At 53.4% G+C, this 20,111-nt stretch overlaps 3 protein-coding genes across 3 annotated transcripts; 1 reads left to right on the forward strand and 2 right to left on the reverse strand.

Annotated features, from left to right (window-relative positions):
- Positions 1-465: 465 nt before the first annotated feature.
- Positions 466-3,496, reverse strand: BROUX77_001322 (uncharacterized protein; the record flags this gene model as incomplete). Its single annotated transcript, XM_073745739.1, has 2 exons — positions 466-2,959; positions 3,258-3,496. The coding sequence occupies 2 exons, from the start codon at positions 3,494-3,496 to the stop codon at positions 466-468; spliced, it is 2,733 nt and encodes a 910-aa protein (XP_073609557.1).
- Positions 3,497-11,402: 7,906 nt separating this feature from the next.
- BROUX77_001323 (uncharacterized protein) lies at positions 11,403-13,310 on the forward strand (the record flags this gene model as incomplete). The annotated part of the gene is made up of 3 exons (XM_073745740.1): positions 11,403-11,722; positions 11,790-12,952; positions 13,054-13,310. 3 exons carry the CDS (start codon positions 11,403-11,405, stop codon positions 13,308-13,310), a joined length of 1,740 nt encoding a protein of 579 aa, XP_073609558.1.
- A 244-nt stretch (positions 13,311-13,554) lies between these two features.
- BROUX77_001324 (uncharacterized protein) lies at positions 13,555-19,743 on the reverse strand (the record flags this gene model as incomplete). The annotated part of the gene is made up of 3 exons (XM_073745741.1): positions 13,555-15,354; positions 15,468-19,460; positions 19,537-19,743. 3 exons carry the CDS (start codon positions 19,741-19,743, stop codon positions 13,555-13,557), a joined length of 6,000 nt encoding a protein of 1,999 aa, XP_073609559.1.
- Positions 19,744-20,111: the final 368 nt, after the last annotated feature.

Genomic DNA, 20,111 nt, shown 5'->3' on the forward strand with positions numbered 1-20,111 from the left:
GTCAGGTTATGAATAAAATACTTTTTGAGATTATTGTGATAGTAAATTTGAGCCAGAAACAAGAAAAGAAGAAAAGAAAGGAAGTAGTTTATCTAGAAGATGAAAATGCGGCATTATATCCCTTTCAAAAAGATGAGCCCAAAGGAAGGGTAAAGAAAAAAAAAAAAAAAAGAGAGAGAAAAAAAGAAAAGTGCGGGAAATATGCGTGGATTCAAGACGTTAGGAAGGGTAGGCGTAGGGGAGGGAGGGAGCGGAAATGTAATAAAGACAAATGTTGTACTGAATGTCACAGAAATCATTGTATCCATCAAGATAGAAAAAACAAACCAGCAGAGAGTGTAGAGAGAAGCAAGGAAAATGAGTTGACCGTGGAACAGCAACAAGCCCAATATGGTCGGATATCATGAGTGCACGGTCCATACCGTCACAAAGCGCACGCCGGAGGGGCTTCCTGTCTCACATGGCTTACAGGATCAATGCGCTGAGGCCCGGTGAAGTGTCCTTCTTGGACTTCCAGAGCGACCGCTTCTTGTCGCGCTTGGCCTTCATGGCCTCCCAACCCTCGTCATCATCTTCATCGTCGTCCGAGTTGGCCGTGCGCGTGGGTGTTTGCGGCGAGAGGAACTTGCTGGGCGACGCCGACGCAGCCCGGTTCATGTTGTCGGGCGTCGACGTGCCAGTCTGCAGATCCAGCTCGTTGGCCAGGCCGGCCATGCTCGAGACGCGGCGGATGTTGCCCATCGTCTTTGACATGGGCATGTTGGACACGGGGCGGTAGCGGCCGGGCAGGCCAATGTTGCTGCGCTCCGAGGGCGCGATTGAGGGAGTGTAGTCGCCCTGCATGCGGATGGACGGCACAAAGGCGCCCTTTTGCACCCAGGAGGCCGAGCTGGGCTGGACCATGCTCATGGTCCGCATGCTGTTGTCCATGAAAGCAGAGCCGGCATCGGGCGCCATGAAGGATGCGCGGTTGTCCATGCCCATGCCCATTCCCATGCCGTTGCCGCCAGCCATCATGGGGGGTACGCCGGAGATAGAGCCAATGGTGCTTAGGGGACGCATGCCGGTCGACTGGGCATTCATCTGCATCTGCATCTGCATGAACTGCATTTGCATCTGCATCAACTGCTGCATCTGGGCCATCTGGTCGTTGCCCTGGTTCATGCCGGCGAGTTGGGGCATCGAAGGAGAAGCGCCCATGCTGTACAGGTTTGTAGGACTTCCGCCCATACCACCGGCCATGCCACCGGCCATACCCATGCCACCACCACTCATCCCCATGCTGTTTTGCAGGCCGCCACTAACGTTGCTGTACTGGTGGCCCAGGAGACCACTGGGGTTGAAATTGGGGTTACGGGCAGCGTTCGCCTCGATGTTGGGGCTGCCGCCACGGCGCAACGCACGAGAACGCTCTTCGCTGGCAATGATGCCGACCAGGCCTCCAGGAGTAGCGCCGACCGGAGGAACAGGCGGGTGGGGCATGCCACCGCCCATAGCCATGGACTCACGCGGAGCTTGTCTGACGAGACCAGCACCAACAAAGGGGTCCTGGGGCAGGTTGCGCGCAAAGGCAGGCAGGGGTCCTGAGCGGCCGCTACCGTTGGGAGGGGTCTCGGTTCCGTTGCCCATGCCAGAGCTGGGGCGCTGGTAGGATGGTTGAAGGGATTGGCGGAGATTGGGGTTCGATGACATTTGGTTAAGGCGTGCGGGTGGCTTGCTCTTGTTGGGGAAACCATGGGCAGCGAGGATGGCGAGTGGTACCTCCTCGTCCTCGTCAGACATGTCGTCAACATTGGGGCTCGGGGGTCCGGTTCTCATCAGGTTGGGGGTGCTCATCGAGGACATCATGCCTGGTCTAGGGCCAGAGGCTCCCTCGCCAGTGACCTTCATCATCTGTTGGCGGTACACGGCCATGTGCGCCTCTTGCTTTTTGCGCTGCTTGGCCAGGTCCTTTGCCTTGGCTAGGTCATCCTCATCGTCATCGTAGTTAACTTCATCATCGTCGTCGTTTTGGTCGGAGTTGTTAACCGACGGGTGGTTTCCCTGTTCACGATCCGTCTTGTACTTTTCGAACTGGGCCGGCGTCATGACTCTGCTGCGTGGCGAGTTCGGGGCACCAGTGACGTACTTGTGTGCGACTTGCGAGGACTTCATCAAGGCCGGGTCAAACATGTTGTCGTCGTCGGCCTCTTCTCTGACAACATCAACACTGTGATCGCGGACAATCCGAGGTACGGCAACGTTCCGCGGTTCATTCAGGGCGATGTTGGTTACGCGGGAGTCCTCCAGCAGGGCAGTGTCCTCGCGTTCCCGGTCAGGAGACGGAGTCAATGGCTTGGGCTTCATGGCGTTCACGGGAGACACGTTGTGGGAGATCGGGCTGTGGCCGCCCAGCAAGCCGTCCTGTGATGTGCGGCTCTCGGCAGCAGAAAACGGGGGAGCATCGATTCTGCTGATGGTGTCAAAGTTGAGGGGACTGGGCTGATGGGTCCGCGCAGCCGTCAGCGAGCGGCCGGTGACAGTGGCAACACTGCCGCGTTTGTTGTCAAAGGTGTTGAACATGGAACCAAAGTCGCCGCCAAGGTCAAACTGGGAGTTGCGGTCGCCGAGTCGAGGGGGGGTGGCAGTACTGCTGGTAGAGGTCGAGGCCCCAGTATCAGTAGTAGACACGGTGAGTCCACGGGACCGACCGCTGTCGAGGTGGTCTTGGGGAATCTGGGGGACGGGAGGGGCAGTAAAGTCCTCCTCAGTAGTCTTCTTGGTGCTGGTGAACGAAAAGGTTCTGCCGGCACGTCCGAGGAAGCTAGTGGTGGACGACTTGGTCAAGGGCGGTCTATGGGATTTCGTGTCGTCGTGGTCAGAGTTGTGAGCAGCAGAGGAGGGAGCTGTGGAGGCACCGCTGTGTCTGGATGAAGTGTCGGTGGAGACGGTCTTTGTAGTGTTGGACGAGCCGCTGCCCCTGACTCAAAAGGTTAGCATGGCACACAGGTTGGAAGAAAAAAAGTAACGAAAGCAGCCAGAAAAGGCACGCACGCACGACCCTTGACGAGCCGGGGGGCATTATTATGCTAAACGAGGTGGCCAGGAACAGGTGCCAGGGGGTACAAGTATAAGTACAGGTACAGGCCAGGCCAGTCCAGTACGACTAGCGGGCATTGTCTTGCGCCTGTCATGGGAAGGACTAGACCGGCCCAAGACGCCAGTCTGTGGGACGAGAAGGAAGTTAAGGGGCGAGGGGGGCCAACAAGGAGCCTTACCTGTTAATTTTCAGGGCGGAGAAAATGTTGTGGTCGTCGTCGTCAAACAGCTGCGAGTGTGTGGTGCTGGACCGGGAGCCGGCGCCAGTCAGGCCTCTGAAGCCGTCGGGCATTGTGGCTGACTTGGCCGGCGGAGCAGGCGAGGCCGAGTTGACCTCGGATCTGTCGAGCACTCTGAAGGAAGGGGCCGGCGTGTCCTCGGGGACGGACTGCTTGCGCTTAGTGAAGAATCTCGGCATGGTGAGGCTTTTTATGGAGGGTTCTGACTAAGAAGGCTGTCATATATTAGTCCACAGGTACCGCGAGGGCGTCCAGTATGAGGCAGGCCGGCGACAGAGGAGTGTCTCGGGTTTAATATGGTCGTGAGAAGGTTGCAACTCGGAAGGGTGGGGATAGGATGGCGCCAGGAGGTGATAAAGTAATCAAGAAAAAAACGAGCCAGGGGAAGAAAAAAAAAGCGCCGAAAAAAGACAAATGAAAACAAAGGGCTGAGCTATGGCCTTCTTGACCTACCAGTTGTACTTGTACAGTTGGACGAGGAGAGACTTGAGACACGGTATGAAAACAACCAGCTCGTGTGAGTGTCGCAGTCTATTTCGATCAAAGGGCAGAATGGGGTTGGAAGGTTTTTTTTGGTCTATTGGGGAGTGCCTGGTGTTCTAGAGCGCAGGCGACGATACGAGCAGCAGAGAGGCTTTGTTGAACGGGTATCGCAGAAGTTGAAGACTAGAAAGGCTGAACGAGACAACGAGAGGGGTCAGTAGGAGCTTGCAGTACGGGAGCAAGAGGCGTCGAAGTGAGGGCTCAAGGCGACTAAGCGAGAGCCAATGTATCGCGCGGAGGGCAGTTGGTAGATGCAGGCAGAATCTCGTTCGCGTGATGTAATACACGACAAGTGACGGGCGCAAGGATTCGGGGGCACACACGCATCCAGTAACAAGACAGCAGCTCGGGCAAGACAATGGGCAGAAGGGCAGAAGACAAGAGGGTAGGCGAGCTCTGCAAAGGGAGAGCGCGCGGCGACTAGTGAGGACAGGCGAAGAGGATCAAAGGCAGAGGAGCGGCGCATCAAAGACGACAAAGGCACAAACATGCCCAAGAACAAGGACGAGAAACACAGGCAAGACAAGACAGCCAGAAGCGGACACAGGAACAATAAGAGGCTCGGGGGTGGTGATGGTGAGGAAATAGTCTGGACAAGAACAGCCAAAGTGACGAGCGGCGGGCAGAACAGTGGCGTGTATGGAATGGGGATTTGGGCGGCAGCCACTACTCTCCACGGCTGACCCGACGGTTCGCTCCGTTTGATGAGCGGTGTTGTTTGGTTTGGTGTGGTTTGAGATGCTGGCTGCTATGGAGGTGGTATAGTTACAGATGCCGTCGTCGTGGCCTGGCTGTCTGTGCCTTGGCGGCGGCCTTTGGGCTGGAATGAAGCCCGATGGGAGCCGAGGCTGCGCGAGGGTTGAAGGGGGTATGGATGTATGCTTGTGTACGGGCGAGCCTGGTCGCTCAAAACGGTGGAGGGGTTGTCTGACTTACACGATGGGCGGTGATGATGTTAGCACTCAGTTCCGGCAGATTAACAGCGTGATGGGCGCAAGATGAAGCCGGTGAGAATATGCAAAAGCTACTGGCGCCAAACGACGAGGCCGGAAGAACGAGGGACAGCGGGCAGAGGCCAAAGGGCAAAGGAAAAAAAAAACAGAGGCCAAAGACGATTAGAAGCTCGCGCTATTATCAGGGGGCGGCAAGCTATGGCGGTGGGCGGAAGAGAGGCCACGGCAATTAAAGATGAGTACAATTAAAGACGAGTACAGATGAATATAATGACGGCGAGAACAAAACAACAAAATCGACAGACCGACAACAACGAGAGCAAAGGACGATCGCAAAACGACTGCACAGAAAAGCCGGAGCACAAAGACAAGTCTTGGTGCGAAGACGAAGAAACAATAAGAAAAAAGGAGAGAAACCAAGTGAGGAAGCAGGGCACGAAGGATTGCCAGAGGAAGTAATCGAGATATGGCAGAGGCACAGGCGGACCAGTACAAGTACAAGTACATTCCCTCCGTCCACAGCTGCCCACCTGATGCCAGCACGCAGTTGTACTGGTACTGCTGTGCTTGTTGTTGTATTGCCAAAGGCTCTGGCGCCAGCTTAGCAGACTCTGGAATACGAGGGCGGAAGAAGACGGACAGGGGGCGACTTAGCAACAGACAGACACACTGTAAACATGGAAACTAGAAACCCACATCAGCCCATGACAGACACCAGTGACAGACAACAGACAAGAAAGAACAAGAATAAGACTGGTGTCACGCTGCAAAGACTAAGGCAGAGGCCACGCCCTGCGAGTTGTGATTCTGCTGGCCGCGGCTGTTGGGCGTCTTCTCTGAAGGCTTGGGGGCTCTTTCTCGGGCTGCAGGCTGAGCCCACTACACACCTGTAATCTGGTGTTGACTTGACTTCTGCTCTTCTTGGCCCGTGAATGTGCCCACATGCCCAGAAGCCTCCTTTGCGCCGCAAGGGACGCCGGTCCCATGCACCACAACCCTTGCACAAGACCCAGGAAGACAGCACAAACATGAACCCACGATCACAGCTCAGCCCCGGGTGCACATACAAAGTCCAAGTGAGGTGTGCAGCATGGATGGTTTGTATTTGCTTGCACTGGGACATCGAATCGAACCCAGGTCTCAGCGGCCACTACCAACACCCACCCACCTTTATAGCCCTTCTCTCCATCACTCTCCCTGGATACTGCTTCATTGGTTCTCTCCATCTCGCTTTCTGCGGCCGTGAACGCAACCCAGATCTCAGCCTCACTTCAGCTAACACAGCCCAAGAAAAACAAAAGAAAAGAAAAAGAGACAACAAGGCCTCTGCTCCCTGCCCTTCCTCCCTCCTCCTCCTCCCCCGCCCCAGCAAATCCAATATATGCTATGCAAGTCTGGGCTGGTTGGTTTCTGCCCGCTTCAGTCGTTCAGACAAGTCGGTTATTCCGTTGTGTTTGGATCGTCTCCGGCGCCAATCTTGCCGAGAGGGTTTCAATACCAGTGCATAGAACCACAAGTAGCAGCATAACCAACTATTTGGCCAGTAACAAGAACGTCAAACATATGCTACGTTGTACAAGTTAATCTGCGGCCATTCAGAAGCATCGGCAAGCCCAGGCATGTCTACACCTATCCATCTATCAATCAACCTCCTGCAGATATTTGTGCCCATCTCGCTTCCTCTCTTCATGTCCGTCGTCGCTATTCACCAGCCAGCTCACCACTCTATTTCCATGACATCTCCCGCCTCCAGCTTCGCCTGATCAGGGAGACTGACATCATACCAAGTCAGCTTGCCCTGCATTCCAGAACAAATCCTGTCTGCCATACCCAAGGGCTACGTAGTTCATTTTGCCACTCTGGCGCTACCACCAGCGAAGACTCTGTACATAAGTACATACTCGAACAACCTCCTCATCACGCCGCCAGGCAAATACAAAGTCCTGTCCGTGAAAGCACTCACAGCGAACAAGCCCGACACCCCTGGCCTGCTGGACTTGCACCAACGTCCAACTTTGAGGCAACGATCGGCACCTGAAGGAAGTCTAGTTTCAGCTGAACGTGGATGAGTTGGATGGATGGGGGCGCTTGGATGGGCGGGTGAGAGATGGTGAGAGCCCAACACCAAAAGGACATGGGGCGAGAGAATTTTGAAAAAAAAAAAAAAAAAAAAAAAGGTTATTTAAACACGCTACGGACCGGTTAGTTTTTGGTGGAACTCGTCTGTAACAAATGCAAGTGAACTTGAGATTGCGGTTCCAACCCTCCTCGCTCTGAGGTTGTTTAGTTAGTTAACCCTATTGCCACGTCAAGCCTGCATTTGCCACTAGCCAGGAACCAGGCGTCCTTGTTCGCGATCGTTCCGGTCTGTAATGGCGCGTATCCAATCGCTTACAGTGATCTCCCTCCCACCAGGGCTGGCTTCTCAATCTTCAATCTCACGCTCTCTCGTGCTATTTTTGTCCCAATCGTCACATTGCAACCGTACTTGAGCCTGCACTGCCTTTGAATCTCACTTTGCGTCTGATTCATTCAACTTCGTGTTGGTTGCGTGTCATGTTGTTGTTTACTTGCTTGGGGGGTACATGGTTTTAGTTACGCGATTCATATTTTCTTTGCCCCTTGTGACAGCTGCCGCCCAAAGCACTGCCACATGAATATTGCCGCTTGGCAGATGATAGCCCCGAGAGCCAGAAGTAGCTGTACATGCATATATTAAACCCGCGAACATGAGCCTCGAGGCCTGGCTCGTCTTCTGGCTCTCACGGCCGAGAGATAAAGTCCACCCACACACCAACTCCCGGGCCAATCTGCCGGGGCCACATCAGCCTTCTTTATTAAAGCCATGGAGGGCATTCTCTTGTCTGCATACATATAAACTGCAGGAAAACCCACACAAAAGAGATGCGGCTGTCCATGCTTCTGCTTCGGCTTGTCTTGTTGTCGTTTCCATAATGAAGCACACACCAACAGACTCTGCTGCCTAAGTACGTGCGAGCACTGCACCTTATTTCAAATGCTTTTTTGATCTCCTAAGCACGTATACCCGGCAACCTCGGGATTCAAGCTTAGTTGAGCGTCATTTCCACTAGTTTGGCCAAAGTCCTTGCAGTTAGTCTCTTGATGCAGACTGGAGTTGGTGCTATGTTGTGTTAGTGGTCCATCTGGACTTCTTTCATCGCCACTTGTTCGTGTTTTTTTTCTTCTTGATTCCTTCCCTGACTGTTATCTTCCTTCAGCTGGACGGAGCCGCTCCCAGTTCCAGTCTACGCCAATGTCTAAATCCTGCTGTAAGCAGCGGCTCCCCTTGTTTGTCGCCGGTTTGTCTTTTGAGAAGCAAGCAGGTGAACAAAAGGGCGGACTCTCTTTTTCTTTTTTTTCCTTGATACAGAATAGACTGGTCTGGAATGTGTCCAAGTCAATGGCGACATGTTTGCAAAAAGAAAAGAGAAAAAAGAAATTATCGGACAATGTCTTGGGTAAGCCCTTGCGTGTAGTACTCACATAAGCCTGAGGATAACAATGGGTGCATGGCCAAATGAACATCATGCTCCTGCGAGCGATGCTAATATCACTACTAGGACTCGTTGTAGTGTCTCTTATTCATGAATGCATATTTCCTTCTCTGTCAGTTGTCGTCTTCCGTCTGAGGCCTGGTAATGCTTGCAATGTCACACTCTTCCCCTGATCTCCAGGACCCTGATATCAATAACACGCTTGCGGTCCATACAATATCTGAACATCATCGCCACAGTCTCACTTGGACTCGCCCTCTCACTGCCGCCCTTGAAAATAATCCGGAACTTGGATAAGAGTAACTACAAGGAAAAATAAAAAAAAATAAAAATAAAAATAAAAAAAGGTCCGTGCGATCAATGGATTTCCCCAAATCCCATGTTTTTTTTTCTTTTTTTTTTCACCGTCACACTGGCATCCAATATCCGCCACCAAATAATGTTGAAAACCCGCCCAGGACTTGTTCCTCCTTTTACGCCAGAGTCCATGTCAAAGGCCCTTGCATTCAATGTGAATCATTCAATTCCAGTCTTTTGTTGAAGCAAAACAGGCTTGTCAACTTTTCCTTTTTCTTTGGCTCATGGTGCAAGGGAAGCAAGGGAACAGACTGACACCAGAGCAACGCAGACCATGGCCAAGTTAGGGTTATGCCTATAATAGGCATCGAATCGGACTTGTGCAATCAGCGGGCGTCTGGGTATAGCAGGTTTCGAGTAGATATCATTCTGGTCCTGGTCTTGCATATGCTCATATGGAGCATCTTACTAGCCGTTTTCTTACATCAGCTTCTGATGCTCTGGATGTTGGATAGTTGCAGACCTGACTGTACATACTACAAGTACACACGGGTAAAACACACATACTCTATAGTACGAGTACGGCACATAGAGGTGCATGCTACACACATTTGGACACAAACTCAGATAGTTGCTGGCCAAACAAAAATTACGCTACAGCGTCGCACGTAACGGCTGCATAAGTGGCGCATGGCGAAAGTCGACTGGCCTTTAAACGCAGGCGGACCTTATTCGAAGGGAACCAGCAGAGAGGGAGAGTGTCTAATGATGTTGGCCAAAGTTTGTGCACGGGGGTTGTAACACACGCGTACTTGTCAGACAGAGGCCTTTCCGAGACAGGAGAGCTACATATGTACACACGTGGACACATAGATATTGTCCAAGAGCGCGATTGTTTATCGACCTTGATCGTGTGTGTATGAGGGTGATGCGTCTGCGTCTGGGTTGACACTACGAATGAGGTCTTACGATGGGTAGGCTGTTGAGACAAGAGTTTGGTCGATCGGGGCTTTAGATACTTACTTGTGTCCGTTCTTAAAAAGCAAGTACTCTGAGATATGTAACTATGTAAATCATGCTAATGTGGTTGTGCTTCCGACAGGCGGAATTTTGAGTGTGCCTGTCTGTCTATTGCCAGTTGTGTAGTTAAAAGAAAAGACAATGTCGCAGTCTAACCATGGCCGAGTCTCACTTGTTGAAGAACAAAGTTTTTGATTTTTGCGTGCCAGTATTAGCTACAAACACATGTAATCAAACCATGCCGCAAGCAGTATGCCCTGCAATCGCTTTCTACTGGAGGTTTCTTGATAGGGCCCGAACCACTCATTGATTCGGAGATCCGATAATGCGTCAACGCCCCCCTGTTACACAGACATGCTATTGTTGACACAGACACCTTCTTACCCGGATGTGTCTGTCGAGCCGTTGGTTGGGATTCTCTATCGGCTGCTTTCGTCACGGGTCGCAAGTTGACCTGAAACTGAATTGTAGCTGGTTGGGGCATCATGTGATAGACGACAAGGCGTAAGCCACCTGGAACTGGCTGAGTGAAACTCGTTATCGTGGTAGATGGGGGTGGAAGGAGATGGGTAGGAATAAGGTGGAGTGGTGGGAAAGGGAGAAGAGATCTAGGTGATGCACAGAGAGACAAGAACTCGGCCTTTGGGCTTATGGAACAGATGTGCGGGCTTGACAGTAGCCAGTCCAGTTGTCTGCCACGTCGCTAGAAACATAGCGAAGTTAGAGAAGTACAATGTTTTGTCTCGGAAGTAGGCATTCCGCGGAGAACCATCGTCCCGACAACCCCGCACTCTCCGCGACGGAGGAGTTTGCTTCCCGGAGAGCGCCGGCTTTACGATGATGCGGGGTCAGGAAGGTTGATGGTAGTACACGATAAGCACATGTGTTACACATAAATACCTCGAAGGGCAAGAGGAACGAGGCTGTCTAGCAAGGCTGAGCATCATCTCCGACACAAATGAGAAGGTACGCAGTCATGACGTCAACAAATACAGATCGCTACCTAAAAAATCACGTATTCTTCTCCTTTGTCGGTTTCCTGCGCCGTGTTCTTTTTTCCGCATACTCTGGGGCCGTTTTTTTTCCCTCTCGCATCACCACATATCTACTGCGGAGCCAAGCTTTTTTTATTACCCATTCCCACTTCGCCTTCACAGCCCCTGCTTGTCGTTCCTGAGCTTGGCATCTCATCTCATCTCAACTAACACCCACAGAAGCGTCCATGGGCTCTTCACAGTGTCTCGCGTAATGTTTCTTCGGCGTGCCTCGAGAGTTGCCGGACGAGAGAGGAGCTTTGGCCGGGCTGAAGAGAAGCCTTTGCCTGGAGGAGCATAAAGCCACTGATCTGGCTCTCGCAGCAGCAGAGGCCAGCCAGCGGTAGAGTCGCTGGGGCTTATCGCAGCAGTAAGAGTTTTCAGGTGGCCCTAGCAGGGTCTACAGGGCGCTAGCCGGCGGTCTCACGGGGCGCCACAGAGCCGCAACAGGTGTTTACCCGAGTGCCTATAGGGCCTTGTCCGACAGCTTTAGTGGATCTACAGGCGGCTCTAGCGGACTTACGAAGTGTCGACAGAGGAGGATTCTCCAGTTATTCGCGCAGGCGACTCCCACGTGCTGCCGTGGCTCGGTTCTGACAGGCCTGACTCGATTTCCAATATGGGCTGCTTCTTTTACATGCCTGCTCTGCCCTCCATCAGTCCGGTCTGCTTGCATTATCCTCACATCTCGCCATTGTCCTGCTCACCACGCCAATTGCAACAATGTCTAGCCTGAAGCGCACGCGCTCCAACTCTAGCGTCCACTCGCGCACCGTCTTCTGGCACCACTCGGACGACGAGGATGTAGCCGGAAGCCCGTCGTCGCCCTTGGCGCAGCTGGCCGCCGGCCGTGTCGTGATGCGCACGCCAGACCCGGACGAGGACCCGCGCCGCATCGCCCTCGACGGCCGGCGTCTTAGCCAGATCATTGCTGGGTCTGGGATGCGCAGCATGCGCATGATCGGAGGTAACGAGAACCCGCGCTACAACTGGGAGCAGTACTGGACCAAGCAGGAAAAGCTGCAGCAATACAGCCCTCCACTGTGAGTTGTTTTGGCGAGGCAGGGCGTGTTTGTGCACGGCCGGCAGTACTAACCCCCCGACGCGTAGGCGCGAGTATTACGAGCGCATCAACGACTTGATCCAGCAGTATCTCTTTATTGACAAGCTGCTCGACTCGACCACGCCTTACGAGATGCTGGATGAGTATTCAACTGAAATGCACGCCTCGGCCTTTCACTCGGTCGACATTCCCGATACTATCCCCGAGTACCAGGGCGACGAGCAGTCTCCCACATCCGATTCCTATGGCAGCATCAACCAAAAAGCCCCCATGCAGATCATGCCCAATCACTCCCCCAACGCCACCGAGACCACTGGCCTCCTGGCTTCCGCCGCCAACGTGTCACACTCGCCAACAGCCCCACGCAAGCGCACGCCCAAGGACATCTTCCGTGCGCCCGAGGAACGGTCCCTGCTTGCCCCGAAGCACAGCGACGATGGTAGTCTAACCAACGGCGACGGCACCGCTGCAAATACCATGCCAGACATTGAAGCGACAGCTGGTGCCGCCAACGATGACGTTCCGCTGGCATCCATCCCGTGGGTTGAGGACGCCGAGATTGACAGCGACGACCCCATCGTCGAGATGGCCATCTGGGTCAACTTCATCGCAAACGCCGTCCTGCTCGCTGGAAAACTGGCTGTCGTGCTGTCAGTGCCGTCCATGTCGGTGCTGGCTTCGCTGGTCGATGCGTTGCTCGACTTCCTCAGCACCTTCATCGTGTGGACGACGACGCGCCTGGTTGCGCGCTCGCAGAGCGACAACGAGCAATATCCCGTCGGTCGGCGCAAGCTGGAACCGCTGGGCGTGCTGGTCTTTGCCATCATCATGGTCATGTCCTTCTTCCAGGTCGGGTTCGAGTCTGTCTCGCGGCTGCTCGCGCCCGACCACTCAATCCTTGAGCTCGGCCTGCCCGCCATCCTGATCATGTTCACTACCATCCTGATCAAGGGCGCCGTCTGGCTGTGGTACCGCATGGTGAAGAACTCGAGCGTGCAGGCGCTGGCCGACGACGCAATCACCGATGTAGTGTTCAACACCGGTTCGATCTTGTTCCCCATCATTGGCTTCTATGCTAGGCTCTGGTGGCTGGATGCCCTTGGCGGCCTGCTGCTGTCGTTCTATGTAGTCTACAACTGGGGCGACACTGCGATGCACCACGCACGTAATCTGACGGGCTTTAGCGCCGACCCCGACGAGCGAAACCTGCGTAAGTTTGCTCTTTGCCTATTCGTGCTAGCTCCGCCCCGTTTACAAGCTTGCGGTTCCCGCCCCGCCATGCTAATCTGTTTTCTACTTGTCCGCTTCTAGTGCTCTACCTTACTATGCGCTTCGCTACAACCATCAAGCAGATCCAGAACCTCCGTGCCTACCACACCGGCGACAAACTGGCCGTCGAAGTCGACATTGTCCTGCCCTCGCACACGCCGCTCAAAGATAGCCACGACCTTAGCGAGGTGCTGACGTACTTCCTCGAGAGTGTGCCGATTGTCGACCGCGCTTATGTGCATGTGGATTACCTGCCGTACCACCAGCCTACACACATTTCGGGTAGTCGGTTGAACTAAGCTCACGGGCGATGGCAATGGGAAAGGTCGATAAACGTTAGTATTAGTTGTAGGTTGCTGTAGAAAGAAAGATGTACGATGTTATAGTAGAAAAAATCTAGTCGAATCAAGGTAGGCGACGATAAATAATTGAGCACGAAGATGTACAGGTAGACAAAATCAATAAAAACAGCATAGACCGAAAAAAAAGGATAATCTCAGCTATACCATTAACACCCGTGGACTTCCCTACCAGGCAACACATTTAGTACGGGATGCCATTCGTCAGCAACTGGAAGTGGTCGTAGATACCAGTCGAGTAGCTAGCATAACTCTTGTGGATCAAATCGCGCATGAAATCCGCCGCCTCCTTCTCCGACTTGTCCAGCACGAAGCGATCGACAAAGTGCTTGACGCTTTCGGGCTTGAAACACGGCAGGCCCGAGTCCATCATCAACTGCACAATTTCCGCCAGCTTGTGTGCATACGGCCGTGTGGCCAGGAAGGCCTTGACACACAACTCCTCGAACCAGCGGAAAGCCTGGTGGTCGGGTGAGCCGCCCATGACGGCCATCATCTCTGTCGTCAGCTTGAAGGGCGCGCGCTCGAATTTGATGCCGCCGGGTGCAATATCGAAGCAGAAGCCAAAGTCGATGTGCAGGATGTGGCCGTGGTCGTCAATCATGATGTTGCCGTTGTGCCGGTCTTTGAACTGCAGCAGGAACGAGATCACGCTGTAGGCTGCCATGCTTTTGACAAAGTTGGCCCGCGCCGTTTGGAAGCGCAAGCTGTCCTCGTTGCCGTACTTGCTGACAAAGTAGTCGTAAAGCTTGTTGACTGCTTCGCGACCCAGCATGTCACGGGAAATAGAATTGGGCAGCACTTCGATGACACCGCAGCCTGGTGCAGTGGCGATGACACGATACGGGTAGACGAAAACGTCCAGGCCAACCGAATTGAAGATGCCGCGGAAGGCTGCAATCATCTGCAGTGCAAGGACGTCTTGGCGGCAGTCGTCACCGACCTTGAAAATGCATGACTGCCAGACTTCCATAGGCGGTGGGACTGGGGCAATCACAGCATTAGCCGGGACCACAGAGTTGGCATCGCTGACGCCGTTTGCCTTGGGCACAATGTTATTGTTGAGAGCAATAGTGGCATCAGCACCGTTACTAGGGAGAGGATCCGAATCATCCAGCGGCAGCTCCATCAGATCATCCTCTCCTTCTTCGATATCGCGTTTCTGCACACGGAACGTTGCCATGTAAGGAGCCTTTGCGTGACTTTGAAGAGGCTTTCCGCTTTTGCGATCGATTCCAATCACTACGCCATCTGGATTACTGGGTAGATACACGCCCACTTCGACCTTGATTTTGCGTAGCTCCTCTTCAATCTTTTGCTTCTTGACCTCACGACTGCTTTTGATAAAGGGCTTTAGTTTTCCGGAAACACCTGTAACTTCGTCAAAGAAGGCAAACTCGCGTTCGTAAAAGGTACGATCCTCAAGCGAGAAGGATGTAACCATTTTGTTCATGATGCTGTCGAGTGTCGGTTTCACTTCATCGGGAATTTGTCCGTCATCGTCCTTGTATGCATTTGCCTTCATATTCCAGATGATCTGGTGCGCAAACAGCTGTGAGAATTGCGCTGTCTCGAGAATATACCGCTCGACATAGCCAAGGTTGTCGTAACGCAGTGTTTGTACAATCTGTGGAACGTAAAAAAAGGTCACGTTGATCGAATGGCTTTCCAGCGCACGCATGGCGTATTGCATCACGAACGGGTTGTTCTTATACTCGGGCAAAAACAGTGTGACTGCAGTTAGAGGGTTGACAGGGGTCCAGAATAGGAGATGCTTGAGTTGCAGGAACGTGACATCCTCTGGGAGCTTGCCCCCAAAGAGCACTGGAAGAGCTTCGGGCTCGTTGATGGCCTTGGAGGGCACATTGAGCAGCAGCCAGCGGACCTCCTTGTGAACACGGGGCCAGTTAAAGCGCGAGACAAGCTCAATGGCAATCGAGGGATCCTGGGCCCAGGCTGTGCGAATAAGAGGGACCAGTTCGGCCTAGAGGAAAGAGAAACATGGAGTTAGTAAGAGATACAGAGCACAAGTCTGAACAATACTTGGCGACCAAGTACCACAAGTAGCATGTCACTTCATTATTACAATAAACTTACCTCGATAACACTGCGGGCACGGGTTGATCCAACTCCAGCGTGCTTCGCGGTATCTGGCAGTGGGTAAACCCACACAGAAAGTCTCTGGTGTTCATTCTCTAGCAAAAGATTTAATAGTTGCTCCTTGGATTGAAGCGAACGAGTATTGCCGGCGCCATTGACACCAATGCTGCTGACAGCATGGAGTGCCGTCATGACATCTGCTAACAGGCGCAGCTCTGTTTTCATTTGAAGCAAGTTGCTGCCAAAGGACCAGCGGGGAGCAAAGCGGAACCATCCAAGCGCCGCCGAGAGAATTTTGTCCTTGAGGCGCCACTGGGCAACGGTTCCAATGGTGGAAGACAGACGGAGAACACGCAGGCCAAACAAGACTATCTGGAAGTGGAGATCACGGGCCAGTGGATGGGCTGGTGTATGGCGCAGAGCATCTAGCGTAACATCAAGAAGTCGCAAAAATATGCGCTGCGTATCGGGGGAGCCTAGGCGTGTTGCATTGAAGTGCGACGTGAAGAACTTGAGTAGGCTATTGTGTGGAGACAGCAAGTTGTGTACGAGTTGCTTGCGTTGGGACAAGGCTTCAAGATCCGTGGGACTGAAGTCGCAGCGCAAGAAGAACGGATCTGGATGGGCTAGTGTCGGGTTGAACATGCCCTGCTTCTTGTGCACAGTAGCCTCCCAGTGGTGGGCAATTTCATTGAGCAGACGAGGTTCTAGGCGTGGGTTTTCGTTGACTACACCTAGCCATAGCGAGACTCCAAGCTTGAGCGAGCGACGAGTAAACATGGCAAATGGAATGGACACCAAGTAATGTGCTGCAGCTGTTTCGTCATGGGGGCTGCGGCACAGAAGCGCAGCTGCTCTACGCAAGATCTCACGTACCTCACTAAGCGGAGTTGGCTTGCGGCTGAGAATGCGTGCTTCAATGTGCTGCAGCGCCGTAGCAGCTGACGCGCTCTCGTTGAGACCCGCGGCCGCCTCTGCGCCTTTACCGGGCATGAAGGATTCATGTTTGTTGTGCACCTTCATGTAGCTCAGCAGCTCAGTTCCTCGAACAGGCAGGGTTTCACCAAATCGATACTCTTGGCGTGTGGTATACTGGGAAATAAAGTCCGAGGCCATATTCACTGAAATATCGCCAATGCGGTCCATGGCGTGTAGTCGCTGGTCAGTGACCGGCAGTAGAGAGCCCATTTCCAGAGCAAACGAACGTCCCAGCGAGATATGGCCATAGACACCAGCATCATCATACTCTGAGAGATAGGTCTGGAGCAAGCCCTTGACATCAGCCGGAGCTAGCGAAAGAGCCGCAGTAACCCAAGTCTTGGCCTTGCGATATAGAAGATCCATTGTAGACCGACGGTGGGTGTAGTTTTGCGATAGCTCAATGGTGACCTTGCCTAGAGAAGACGAGAAAACAGAACGGGGATCATAGACATCTGTCTCGGCCTCTAGACAGCCTGTCCACATGAGCGAGAGAAGTTCGAGCAGCGCAAACAACGACGAGCGGTAGCACAGCGCCGATGGAACATCGTTTAGGATGCGGTCAGCACAAGCAAAAGCAGCTTGTTGCACACGTTCAACACGATGACAACACGAGCAAAAGATGTTGGCAAGTTGATACGCGACATACTGAGCGGAGAAAGCAGGATCGGATGCCTGCAGGGTTTTGTGCAGATACTTGTCTACAACAGTGGCTGCAATGACATCCATCGGACCACTGAGGTCACCTTTGCGCATGCTAGGTTCGACAAAATATGATAGAGCCTTGGTGCAATCTCCGGCATCGGCGCGCAGACTCTCTACAAGGTATACAGCCTGAAGGAAGATGACCTTGCGATAACTCAAGCTGCGGATATCTGAGGCTCTACCTGGCAAGAGCTCGGAAAGAGACTTCTTTTGCACAGCTTCACGCTCGGAGCTCATGGCACGGCGAAGAACAGTGTTTAGTTCGATATCACTCTCAATCTTTTCACCTGGCTGTTCTGCAACAAGAGGCGGTGAATGCAGGGCCATAGTACGTAGGTCATCCAGATGCTCCTTGCCGCGGTCGGTTGAGAGCAAGAAGCCATGAACGGCGATGTTGAACCAGGCATCACGCAGCAGCCCAAAGGACTTGTCGCCTTCGGCGGTAGCCAAAGCAGGGTTGCTAGTCGACATGAAGACGGCAAGAGGCTTTAGCAGTTGAGCAATCTCGTAAGCAGCCAGCTGAATATCAGCTTCCTTGGTGTGATCCTGACGACTGACGTCACCCAGGGCGATGACGCTGTCCAGAAGATGTTCCCAGTAAATACCGTACAAGGGCGAGTCGCGATTGAGGTGGGTAGAGAGGTGTGTGCGGGCCTTCATGACAGCATTTAATAGATTTTCATTATTCTCGGACACGCCCTGGTGGCAGATGCGTGCATACACTTTCAATAAAGAGCGAAACTCCAAAGCACCGCTTGTGAGGGCCAGAGCACCAGCAGCAGCAATGAGCTGAGCATCCACCTGGCTGTTAACCTTGCCAAACTTTTGTAGGAGCATTGACTGAGCCAGCGCTGTGATCTTTTCGTCGTTGCAGTCCTGCGCAATTCCGCAGATAGCTTGAACCACGTTGGCATGCACGACACCACTCTCCTCGATCATGTCACCAGATAAGGAGGTAAAGCTACCGGTGGCGAGACCACCGTTATACAAACCACCATTGGCAGCTACAGGCTCAGGTGTGGTCTCAGAGCTTAGGATTGGAACAGGACCTGTATCATTGGCCAGGTCCTTGGTACGAGGGCGCTCGGAAGCCGGGCTAAGCACATTGCCTAGTGAGTAGAGCGTGGTGATGACAGCATCCTTGGAAAGAATCTGAAGCACATATGCCAGACTATGCGAAGCCAGAGTGATGATGTTTTGATTGGGAGTGCTCTGGAAAATGAAGCGGGGCAAAAGACGGCTGACGCCCAGCGCATAGTCCGGTGACAGGCGACACAAGACTGCAAGACTGCGCAGCACAGTAGACGCCAGGAGCTCGTCAGCCATTTGTACGGGGTCAGACAGGATTTCTTCCAGCCAGGCCATCATGGTGTCCGGGTCAGCGGCATCGTCATTCAACACGGCACAGTTGACGTAGGCAATCAGCGCAGCAGATTTGACGGAAAAGGCCAGCCTTTGCTGCAAAGAAGATCCAAGCTGCACGACAAAGTCGGCTCCCGCTTCAAAGTAAAGCATGGAAGCAGTGGCCATCTTTGTGTAAACGGAGACTGTGTCGGTGTTGGCATCTCCTGTCTTTATTCCAACAGGATTGGGCAGCTCTTTACCGTCCATCAGGACATCTAGGATGTGATAGCCGCGCAGTTCATTGGCAGGCACAATCAGAATCGAGGTGACTGAAATCAGGAGCCAGGTGAAGTTGCGCTGAACTAGCATCGAGCTCAAGGGCCGTCCCGACAGAGTGTAGTGCTTGAGGTAGCGCTTCCATTCTTTGACCGCACGGTGCCCGGTGGGAGCGACGCGCAGAGTTGAAAAGGCAGTCTCCATAGCGACAAGGAAGCGATCAGAGAGCAGACGCCGCACGTTTTGGACCAAGGTCAGCCTAGCCGAAGCAATCCAGAAGTCTGGCTGTGAAGCCACGGCATCCAGGAAACCCAGGAGCGAGACGGCAATAGTCGCTGTGTGCATGGCATCGTCGAGGTTTGGTTCGTCGTCGTCTTGGGGGGGTTCGATCTTTTCGGCAGCGCTTGCGCATGAGGTCAGGTAGACCCACAGACTGTCGTTGATCTTGTCCTTGAGTTCCGGGAAAGTCTTGCCCAGATGCAGCAGGGCAGCGGAGACATGGAAAGTGAGGGCCTCCGAGGGCGACGGTTCGACCTTGCGGAAGTAGGGCGAAGGAGAGAACAGCTGCATGTGGGCCTCTTGGATGTAGGGAGCCAGCTGGTAAGCCAGGCGCTGGGCATTCTGGAGAGAGCGGATGCTGGGAGCAGCCCTGCAGAGGGAAACGAGGACCTGGAATTCACGAATGGTCTGTCGGGGCAGAATAGAGTGTTAGATGGCTAAACATGGAGAGTCGTGGATGCTTGTTATAGTGGGGGATTTATACCATGGGAACCCGGGCAGCTGGCGTCGGTGCACCGGCCACGCTGCGGGTGTTGGGCACAAAGCCATTGGCAGCATCTTTGGCACGAGTAGCAGTCGAGCAGGCGCCACAAAGCCGGTCGAGATCAGAGCGGTCGTAAGACGAGTACGAGGAGCCTGCGGCTAAAGATGCGATCTTTTCGAGAGCGCGCTGGCGAATGTCGCGAACCATGGCGGCCGTCGGGGGGCAGCAGCGCAGCAACAGGCAGGAAGCAACGTAAGCGGACACAGCAATTCTGGGAGTTCAGGAAACCAAAAAGAAAAAAAGAAATTTTGATATGCGATCGCTGGTAACAATCAAGGCTGCGCAACAGAGACAATGAAGCGAAAGGAAAAATGCAAAGAAGCCACGATAAAAGACTAGCCTCACGACAAATTGGCAGGCGCGCCTACTGGCTGCACAAATAGGAAAGCAGGAAGGGACGTCGTCAGTGCTTCCCTTCTTAGTGCCTCCTTCCCCTTTCCGCCATCGACAGGGGGTAGCTCATTAAGCCTAGTCTCCCAGCTGTCCGCCAGCTGACAGTAGAGGATCCGCCTGGC

This window comes from Berkeleyomyces rouxiae, assembly GCF_048999995.1.
Source record: "Berkeleyomyces rouxiae strain 22BRR77 chromosome Unknown BrBRR77_ptg000001l, whole genome shotgun sequence".
Classification (NCBI taxonomy): Eukaryota; Fungi; Ascomycota; class Sordariomycetes; order Microascales; family Ceratocystidaceae; genus Berkeleyomyces; species Berkeleyomyces rouxiae.